This window comes from Branchiostoma lanceolatum, chromosome 5 (genome assembly GCF_035083965.1).
Source record: "Branchiostoma lanceolatum isolate klBraLanc5 chromosome 5, klBraLanc5.hap2, whole genome shotgun sequence".
In the NCBI taxonomy this organism is placed as follows: Eukaryota; Metazoa; Chordata; class Leptocardii; order Amphioxiformes; family Branchiostomatidae; genus Branchiostoma; species Branchiostoma lanceolatum.
The window spans coordinates 13,392,024-13,403,136 of record NC_089726.1 but is presented as its reverse complement, the minus strand read 5'-3'; the positions used below and the strand labels follow the sequence as shown (position 1 = coordinate 13,403,136).

At 38.0% G+C, this 11,113-nt stretch overlaps 1 protein-coding gene across 2 annotated transcripts; it reads right to left on the bottom strand.

The window, feature by feature from the left end:
* Positions 1–6,117: 6,117 nt before the first annotated feature.
* On the bottom strand, positions 6,118–11,113 carry LOC136435268 (uncharacterized protein C3orf18 homolog). 2 transcript variants are annotated; one of them, XM_066428585.1, is made up of 5 exons: positions 10,927–11,113; positions 8,890–9,869; positions 8,455–8,480; positions 8,161–8,290; positions 6,118–7,921 (listed from the first exon to the last, which is right to left on the bottom strand). In XM_066428585.1, exons 1-5 carry the CDS (start codon positions 11,009–11,011, stop codon positions 7,853–7,855), a joined length of 1,290 nt encoding a protein of 429 aa, XP_066284682.1. In that variant the 5' UTR covers positions 11,012–11,113; the 3' UTR covers positions 6,118–7,852. The 2 variants fall into 2 exon arrangements, with proteins under 2 accessions (XP_066284682.1, XP_066284685.1); XM_066428588.1 differs by lacking the exon at positions 10,927–11,113 and adding an exon at positions 10,313–10,334.

Here is an 11,113-nt window from a genome sequence, read left to right as displayed (position 1 = left end):
AAATGTGATACATAGAATTATTAAAGAAGAGGGGATGGAGGAATGAGGCAGGAACCAGTATCAGAGTTCCACAGCCTTTATCATGACAGCCCTATTGTTTCCATTCAAACATGAGCTCATAGTTTTTGCCTTTCAAATTCCTAAATATACATTAAATTGATTTTATGGAGATATGAATGCATCTTTATTTTAGTCTGTTTCCCCCAAAACTAGAAGATTGGACAGTAAAAGAGGTGGTGCATTTTTCAAATATCCTGTCACATGGATTTAAGTGCTCATCAATCTCTAACTATGGATATGACTGGTTTGATTATGGATCTGTATTAACGTCAAAGAAGGAAAGAAAAATCTAGTACTGTGGATAGTTATGATGATATTCAATTTTGATGACAAGAGACTGGTTTTGAATGTTTTAATTGTTCATCTATGTACTTTCTACAAATTACAATAAAGTTGTTTATACCTTGTCTTTTATAGTTCTTCATTGCCCAGGTTAAATTGTATTTTTTGCTCAAAGTTTAAGAGACTTAAAGCACTGACTTACATACTGCAAAAAACATTTAGACTTGTGGTGTTTGCACAGGAGAAGTTTTTGACAGGATGATGGTTTGCGGAGAAATCTGCCTCATGAAAACTCAATACTTGAAAGTCTTATCTGTGACCAGAAGTGCAGACGATTGTACTTAAAAAAGATAGCATGGCATGAACTGCCTTGCAATTTCAAAGTGATTTGCTGCATTGTTGCCAAATTCCAGACCATTTCTATAGGGCAGCCTGTTGTAAGATGCTCAATGCAGTGTTACTCAGCTCCCTTACTACAAGGTGCTTTAGTCATTCATCATCACAACCATCACTACGACAGGTACAAGTGCTTTGAAAACATACATGTTAATTTTACATACATACAGTTAATTTGCCCTACACTTTGGCAGTCATAGATAATTGTAAATCTTATCAGAATGCCTTCATGGGGAGAAAGTCATAGTCAAGTAGATTGACATGCAGGTACATTACAGGTTGAGGATTATAACTAATTGTGGTGCCATTGATTGTGAAACTGTGCATGCTGTGCAGAAGACGTCAACAGAGCTGATATTTCCAGTATCTGAATATGATGTTGAACAACAGGTGTTATCTTAGGAAAACAACAGTAGATATAAGTGACACTAAGCTTATGTGTGAGACTCCCAACCTTTCTATGTTGCACCAAAGCAGGAAGTATGATTTGGAGGAATGTAAAAAGCCAATCAGCCAGCAAAGAGGAATGTTAAGTGTTCTGCAAAAGGATTTCATGGAAGAGGAATTCCTGATTTATATTACCTTATATAATGGGCATGTGTTTTGCCCTTCATGGCCACAGCCTTTCCCAGACTACATGATGGAAGTCACTTATGAATAACACAACTCTCCACTGGTGACTGGTGAGGAGATATCTATTTACTGAAGCTCTTTACCATTCTATGACTCAAACAACTTTCTTGATTACCAAACAGGCTTGCTGTTTCCCATTGCAAATTTGTTTTTGTTTTTTTAAAAACAACTTTCTTTTTTAAGCCCACTTCCTGCATAACATACAGGCAATGACTGGAACAAGTTATAAACAAACAACCGAGTTGAGAGTCACATTGTTAAAAATGACATCACTTCTTCCATCAACCCAGTTACAAAAATGACATATATACTAAGCTTTTCATCAAACCAGACATCTTGAGACATGATCTTTGTTCCTTGATTGATGTGTTATGGTGGTAAATTGATCAGAAGTGACTTGAGATTTCCTGCATTTCATTGTGGAGAGTCTGAGTCAGCAATTACAGAGATGATAGTAGGAAGTGTGCAGTTGCCTCTTGTGTCACCCTCTTGATACAAATTCTGATTGTAATACACCTACGTGTCCTGGCATTATTTCACTGTGTCTAGAAAAGTTAAGATCCATTAAGTTAATGGAATTGAAAGTACACTGTAGTCCAGTGATGTGCCTAGTTATCCCCACAAACATTAATTATGTTAGTGAGTCATGTATTTCTCCAGTCCTTGATGTGTGAATATTCTATACAGTAGGCACAGTGTCCCTCTTTTCAGAAGAGTTGTTTTTATTCAAGAAGATAGTGGAGTGAACAGAAATGGTTGTAAAGGCTTAACTCCTTGGTAGCTGCCTGGAATAGAGGCAAAATTGGCCAAATAGACTGAATGATTTGCTAGAGGAGTTAGCTGCATGGCCAGAAAGTTACCAATTAGAAACCAACTCTGGCAAATTATTCAGTCTAGTATGTAGCCAATTCCCACTATCCCATCTACCCGTGGAGTCTGGTACAAACTAGTAAAGGGATGAAAAATCAAAGATCCTGTTTGTCGGATGTTACATTAAAAGAAATATTTGATGAAGCTGTGGAGTGGGAGAAATATGGGAAAATGTTACTGGAGAGAGCGGTATTTTTCTCTTATTTTTTTAGTCTCCTATAAAGAGTTACTTATCAGCATTGAAATGTTATATCTGGTAACTCTATTCTTGGCTTCCTAAGGTGCAACAATGTCTCATAGTCACAACACGAAGTATTGTGAAGTAACATTTCTTTGTTACCAGAGTTGTGAAGTCATCTTACCAAACTTGATAAATGCTCCTCATTCCTGTCTCAAGTACAAAGTGTAGTACATCTGATTGACACATTAAATTATCATGAAAAGCTAGACAGTATATATTGAGAATCCTTTCAGGTCTAAAAATAAAGGTACCAGTTTGGCCGAGATCAATATCCAGAGAGTGACCCTGCTTGTTAACAACATTGAATGCTTCACAGTTAAACATCATGTTCTGAAGATGGTTGACTGCATCTACATCTGCCAGCTTGGAATTGTCATGTTTGATAGGCTGTCATCACCAGAATATTGCTTGAATGTCAACTTTCTGAACGGATCATGATTAGAATTAATTTCACTGAATTTAAGGGGAAAAATATGGCAAATACATATGCACAAATAGTTGACCCCGTCAAAAAAATAGTACAATACATGTAGTCTCCAAGCAGGTCCAATGGATTGCAAAGACTATCCAACTGGAAGAAGGAGCTTGTATAGCAATCGGTTGCAAAACGTACCTCCTCTGCCAGTTTGATACGGTCTTAGCAACCTATAGATCTGCTTGGAGATTACAATACATGTATGTTGAGGATTTACTGACAAGAAGGACTTACACAGATGGGACAAAAATCATACACATTACGGCAAATCACAACAGGCACATGCCATTTTACCTGGACCAGGGCAATTTCACCTGGACCTTTCCTCTCATTGAGCAGCTAAATCTATTTTCAGCTGGAAACCCGGCAGGTTGCAGAATTCCATTATGGCAAATTAGGCAAAACTGGGGGGGCAAACATTGGGAAATTCTGTGTTGATTTCATTAAGATGGGAGCCTGACGGCTCGTTCCACGGATTTCCTCTTGTAATTAGTAATCAAGAGAGACACATCCAGCGGGGCAAATTTTATCCCTTCTGTCCTTTGGCCTGAACAATTCAACTGATTGGTTGAATGGTTCCCTTTAATCAACAATTCTACTGCAAAATCTTGTCCAGCAGAGGCAATGAGCACAAATGGAGGTTAAATCATACATATATGACAAATGCACATAATTAAAAGTACAAAAAAACATCAATTAGGAAAGAGGAGTACTAAATAGACAAGGAATATGAAATGGTAACGGGTGGAAAGAATGCCATGATCCATCCTTCCAGCAATCTCCTGGACTGGGTCCAGGCAAAATCTGTTGTATATTTAATGCAGTAGTGACCTTTTATTCATAAAGCCAGCATGCAGAAATGTAATTGGAAATGTTTACCTACCTGATTGTTCTGTATTCAAATTTAGGCACAACATCATGTTGTTATATTTTCTTGCATTTGCACCTCCTTCTCTATCTTGAATATGAAATTCTGCCACACTTTACACTGTAAGTTTATTGAAAAAATTTAGGAATGACCCATCATAAAAACTAATGAAACTACAGATCCCCAAGGACCCATAATTAATCAGTCTTGAAACTGGAAGGTTTAAAGCTTTATTAAAGCCTGTGGTGGTCATTTTGTGTGGCTATATAGGCCAGCATAGCATCAATCTGTCTATTACACACAATGGGCCTGGATGAGCAATTCCTGGGGCTGAGCTGATTAGGTCAGGTCCCAGCTGAGCACTACAACATTCCCTCCCAAATTTGTCTGGAGGAGAAAGACTCGTCTCTAATACGTCCCTGGCTACCTGGTCTTATTTGTGGACTAACAAGAACAGAATCGAATATCAACATCCTTAAAAATATGGAGGCCATTCTTGGGATAACAGAGGACATTATCTCTGAATAATGTCCTTGGTATTACCACCATAATTAAATGTTATTTGTACCATATGTTTGTGGGTACCTTAACAACTTTCATTTGAAAAAAAAGTTATTGGAAACAGGAAGCACAAATAAAATTTTGGGGCATAATTATTAAGTATAAATCCTTTAATCAATGACCACCAAAGCTAAAATCATTGTGATCATCACTGTTCAGGTGGCACCCTTTTGAAAAGCAGTAGGTATAAGAAGCCAGAAAAAATGGTAAGGTTTTTCACTGGGACTGCCATGAAATCTATGAATACATGGTCGAAATGTTTATGAGAAAACTGTGTGTTAACCAGAGAGAAGTAGGCTGCTGACTTGAAGTAGAGCAAGGAGAGCCTTAACAGTTGACCCGCACACTTCTAGTTGCATCACCCCTCTCTTATTGATTAATACCTGTAGTGTTACTTATTTTCAAAGGGGCATTGCATTTTTTTAGCTATTACATTATTCTACATAGAGCTTTCCCGTGGCAGCCTATACAAAGCTAACTGCTTTTAAAAACAGATCCTTTAATTGTCTTCCCATATATGTATTAGGAAGAAACATTTCTCATAAAAATCGTATGCTTCAATTGCTTGTCTTCCATGTTACAGTTCACAATGTTTTCTAGTCTGACGCCAGATTTGATACTCAGATGCCTATTACAAATAGGCAGGCTTCATCAAAGATAATTGCTGCAAAGTATTCAACCCTTAGTTGCATAAAACCATTTGATTGGTACAGTTATAATAGGCCCTGCCTGATTAGAGCTGTTGAACAAATCAGACCCACTTTGTCATCTCCTGACCCAGAAAATGTCTACTTGCCAGAAAACATAACACTCCTCCACTGTACACACAGCACTGGGTCATGCACAGCATTAACCACATGGTTAAGGGTCACTGGTAGAGCCACAAATCATGTACATGTACATGGGAGGAACATCAGGGGTTTATTTCCACAAGATTCTACCTCAAAGTTAACCAGCAGCAGACTTCGACATTTCCTCCCTTTCCTTAGGGTCAACTTTATTATGTCAAAGGCTGTCATTGTAACATTGTTAATTAATTCATTTTTAATGAGCTCTTGTTACAAAAATTTGAAGGAGATCCATTTTGGTAAATGATGGATCAATTTGACTCCTATTTCTTTTGCAATTCGTGACAAAATAAATGATCCTGTACACTTGATTCGTCTACATCTCAGCAGCAGCCTTCAGGCAGAATGCTTTTGTAATCTCCAGCTCTCCCAAAGCTTGCGGGACTCTAGAAGCGCCCCCTATTGTCTAGCAGTCAAACCTCAAGGCAAAAGTCTTTTGGATTGATCCATGATGACAAAGACATTGAGCAGAATGATTATTTTGGCTCATGCCAAGGAGGTTCTATATAACCTCCTTGCTCATGCCAAAGGCTTTCTGGCAACTTTGAATAATTTCCAATTATAGTTAGCACAAGCACCATTGCATTTTTGAACAGACTTACACGTTACAGTGTGGATGAAAAATGATCCTACCTGTTCATGTTTAAAATATTGCAGCCATTCCATGTAAAATGTCATAAATATGCAAATTACACAGCGCTAATGAACATTGCATATGCCTGCTGGGCACAAGCATCCTTCATGAATCATGTCAATGTTCCACAATCTGTCTCACTAACATTCATATCATGGGTGAAACCTTTTCACTTTGAGTGAAGTAAGCCTTTGAATAAGACAACCAGACGTGGAGTGCAGAATTAACATGCATATACACTCATAAAAAGCCAGTTGACTGTTTTAATACATATCATCTGTGACAAAATTGTACAGATATCCTCAAAACACTATTATTTCAATATGCATATATTAAACGATTCTAAATATCTATACCTATCTATATCTTTTTCTTTGTTCAACAAAAAAACACATTTGTTTCCCACTTAACTACAGCAACACATTTTTGTTGGAAAGCAGCAAATGTACAGTATAACTATAACCTTTCACTGTTTTTTTCCTGTAACCTGGTTGGCAAAGCACACAAACTAGTTAAACCACATCAGAGTAATTCCTCTGTTCACTGGCATTTTTAAGATGTGGAAGACAACTGTATGTTGAGACTACTTACATGTTCATTATGTATACAATATGAAACTGGATCATACAGTCCTGTACTCGGAGGTAAGATTTTCTTTTTCCAGACCATTTTCATGATTTTGTTTCCTCAAAATGTCAGAAAACCAAGAAAAGACAAAAGCTGTCATTATGTGAAGTCACTTCTAAATTCCCTAATCTCACGAGGTACAAATACTTACCAAACTACATTCATTCATTGATTACTTTCGAGTGATATTGTGCTGTATGGAACCACAATTTTTGAATTTGTAAGATGATTTCAACTGGACACCAATCATTTAGGTATATATTTTAATACATGTATCCTCAAATTTGCAAATTTGGATGTGTTTATAACTTTTTAAAGTTTCCTTTGCAGAAAAAAAAGTATGTCCAGGTTGTGTGGTATCTAATAGCAAAGTAGCCTCATGTGTTTCAAGGGCTTGTTCAATAGGAACTAGATGAGTGGCAGTTGGACAGGCTGTCTGACAAACAGCCCTGGCCAAGTCCACAACTATACAATGTCATGTGCTATTACACACGTACCACCACAACTATACAACACAGTATCTCTTTCTCTTCAGGCACACTAGGTTTAAGACCAACATTATTGATATTCTCTCCTTTAGACACATCAATAGTCACTGCACCACATCACGTTGATCATTCAAGCCACAATTTTTCTGTCCATGATCATACTCACAAAATATATAGACAGGAACTGCACATTACTTTTACTATATGTACACACAAGCTTTTAGGCACAGTGTTTACTGAGCAGTATGTTGCGATATTTTTTCATGGCAAGATTTCATATTACATGTTGATATAAAAAAAGGAAGCACTTCTTCATATTAATGAGTTATAGAGTAGGATACAATTCCTTCCTTGGAGTTTTGTTATATGTATGTATCCTGCTTACAACATGTATCTGGATATGGAATGCTATTCTAAAAGTGGTTGAGACTTCGAGGCCTGCAGTTTTGTTCAACAATAAGATAAGACTTTTCAAAGAAATAAAGGTATGCAGGAATCACATGGACAACATTTATCCATAATGGTACCAATAGCAATCCAATATCGTTGAAACATTCAAGAGGAGTATATCTGCTCTCTAGCTTTTAACTTTGAAGGTATAAAATGTCAGATAAAATTGCTTAATACCATACAAACACCCTGCAATCAAAATCATGATTTATATGAAATAATCTTACCAAACTATAAGGATGGTATAACATCTGAGTGAACATCTAAGTGTCAATGATAGATATTCAGCACTGTCAACAATGCATAATCAGCTCCTTCGTGCTTATATGTACATCTAATCAGCAACAAAACTGGAACAGTAAAACTAAAAGGGAACTGAAGACAAAGCTTGGAAAGTGTGGTCCCATGGGTACATACCGTCACATCAACTCTGTGGACTCCGAGCTGAAGCTCAACTTTGGGTTGGGCGGAGAGTGTGGCTTCTGTGACTTAGGAAAAGGGGAATAAAAGGACAGAGTATTACAGAAACAAGAAACATCTGCTAGGCTAGTTTAAACGACCAAATTGTTATGTTTATACTTTGTGACACTTTAGAGGAAATTGAGGTCTTAAGTTAAGGACAAGGGATCAAATTACTTTTGTTAAGTTTCCGTAAGTGAAGTTGGTATTTCACTACGATCTTATGAATGAATAAAAAAGAAATAGTCACTTGTCAAATCCATGATACCTTTCCACGATCTGAAACAAGACTGGAAGTGTCCTTGACTTCGTTTAGCAGCTCGGACTCCCAGTCATCTCCTTCCTCAGAGGGGTCAAAGTTGTAGAGAGGCATCAGCTGGTGACGCAGCTTTTCCAGTCTGTAAACAAACGTAAGAAATGTATGAGACTCAGGGGTTCAAAACCTTATTCGAATGTTACCAAGTGCAGATTCGGTTCCCTCCCTTCATTTTGATAATTACAGCATCTTATAAATCACATTGTGAATGCATTTACCCTGAAATTCAAAATCAACATACTGTACCTTCTTCTCTTTCTGATGTAGAAACCCTGAAGGAAAAAGGAAAAAAAAGTGTAACTCATCATGAGATCAACTTATGTCATAAACCCAAGTAATGCATTATACAAATAGATTGCACTTAACTTAAGTAAGTAGGCTGCCTGAGGTTGAATTTGGTCAGTTTGTCTCCATTGACAATAACTACGACCAGAACATTCTCGTGCCAAGAGTGTAAGAGAATGTTTTAATCAATTATACTAGGCAATCAGCTTACAGAGTAGAGGGTCAACTTTAAGTTTGAAAAAAAAACCCATAGAATAGTGAGGTAAAGAGTGGTACAAAATTTGCTTCTCAAAACTACACTGTACCAACATATTCTTGTAAATATACTAGTAGCCAAGGATAATACTGCATACTAAAAAGTGGTATCCACATATGGAAGGTTGTCTTTGTACTTGCCAGTGCAACAAGGAATAATACAGTCAGGAGTGTCCCCAGCAGTGCAAAAACCCAAACCAGCACAATGTGTGCTGTGCTCTGGTGCTCCCCTGGTTGTGGTGGTAGATATGTCGGTTCTGTAATGTTCATTGTCTCCAGGTATGTCCCACCAGCCGCAGGTATGGAGGAAGGAGATATATGAAGGCTGGAACTGGAGATGCTATCCAGTCTGTGTGTAGATGTTGAAGGATGTAAGGCAGCCGGGTGCGTAAGACCTGGGGTAGGGGTAAAGGGTGACTGGGCTGGAGGCACCACGGCTGGGTGAGTACTGTTCAACATTTGGGAAAGACTCAAAGTCATGGGAGTCGATGTTGATGGCTGCACCATTCTGCCTCCTGGCACAGGTGTATCTGTGGGGTCAAGGGTTTGTTTTGAGATTGAAAGAGGTGCAACAATTGGACTCCAAGTTGGAGATGGTCTTAGTTCCACAGTGGACTGTGACGATAATGTAAGAATAGTTTTCAGAGGACTCTCTGCAACAACACCTAAACTGTTGACAGTCTTGTTGGTTTCAACAGAGGATACTTCTGAAATGATCTTATGTAGATCCAGACTGCTGGCAACACTAGTGGCCCACTTTGTCTGTGATATTTCTGTAGAGGCAGGAGTGACAAAGTTTCCTTGGCTTGGCTTGAGTTCTTTGTGCTTTTTGTAAACTGGAACTGATGTAGAAATATGGGATGAAGTCGAGTGGAGTGCCTGTAAAACTGCTGATTCTCTGAACAGAGCAGTGGATGAAATCCTTGTTGAGTAGGTAGATGTTATGGCCACCTTCTCTGGCAAGTAGAGTTTTGTTTGTAAATGGTTCTTTGTGTAAAATGTTCCTATGTCCACTACATCCTCTGTGATGTTCCTTGTTTCCCACAAAGTAGAAGTCTTGCGGTTTTCTCTACTTGCTGGCAGGTGCTGGAAATGTCCACTAATGTTGGTCGGAAGATTCCCTGTAGAAAATAAATTAAGCCATCCTTGAGAAAAAAATCTGAATTTCAATGGCTTAACATGGCTGGCCTACAATACTGGTACACGTACTTCACTGCCTTGAGGGTGAAATACAACTTAAGACAGCCTCTGCAGGCAGTCATTTAGTTTAAACAGGTACATGTATATGTTTTCACTTCTCACATGACCAAATAGAAATGTCTGGAAGTACTGACATTGAAGCACATGCGTAGCAACAGTGCTCAAGAAATAGAATCCTCAAGGACACTTCGCAAGGATGTGTGACATTCTGAACCACATTATAGACAAGTATTTCACAAGTAAACTATATGCCAGCCAAGTCAGTCACTGGGGCATGATTTTCCTATAATTTTAGCCAAAAGGTTATGACCTGGGCTGACAATATCATGAAATATGCCTTTGCTGATTACACACGGTAACACACCCAACTGGAATTAAATCAAATCCTTCACTTGCTAGTGCAAGTCTTGGTGTACATGCGATTGTGATGATGTCGCAGTGACATATTGGTAGGCAAAAATCAGGTGGAACGCAAAATATTAATTCATATGTTAATCCATGATTTAATCTGCTAATTTGAATAGTAATTAGTAATCTAATCTACTATCGTCATTTTGCCTCCCAGTCGTCAAATACCCTGGATGTCAACAAAAACAGCAATCGCTCGTATACGAAATATTAGACAAGTAGATCAGCTACAAAATATCACATGTTTCCTGGCCACTGAGTTAAAGTAACTTTAAAATTAGTCATGGTAACGTTATGCCCCGCCAATAAAAAGTTGGAGGTTTAATTAAAATCATACAGCTTTTTTTATTATCAAATTTTAAGGAACTATAAATATAATTTCAGGCAGGTTTGGTTCTTCGTGCAAGGAGAACAAGTAGGGGAAATATGTGGCGTACAATATTTTTGAAAATCTGCCGAAAAATCATGCCATCATCTGATCAAAGGAAACCAAACCGGTGACAACAACATCCCGTGACTGTTGTTGTCAAACACGTAACTCGACCCCCGTCAATAAACGCTGAAACTCACCTTGTCTTCCCACCTCTGTAGTTCCTTCCGTCAGAAACAGCAGTGTGAGTATCAGATAATTATCACGTAAACAATTGAAGTTCATTACTTGGATAATTAGTTAATTATTGTCAATAATGTCTCTGATTGTGCGATCATCAATAAAAATCGTCTGATTCGTCCGCCATTTTGTCTCCGCATGCGCACA

Coding starts and splice junctions, on each gene's coding strand:
- LOC136435268 (XM_066428585.1), bottom strand. CDS start 11,011: ATGAACTTCAATTGTTTACGTGATAATTATCTGATACTCACACTGCTG. Junction 9,870..10,926: donor TACAGAGGTGGGAAGACAAG/GTGAGTTTCAGC, acceptor TATTTTCTACAG/GGAATCTTCCGACCAACATT. Junction 8,291..8,454: donor TACATCAGAAAGAGAAGAAG/GTACAGTATGTT, acceptor GTTTGTTTACAG/ACTGGAAAAGCTGCGTCACC.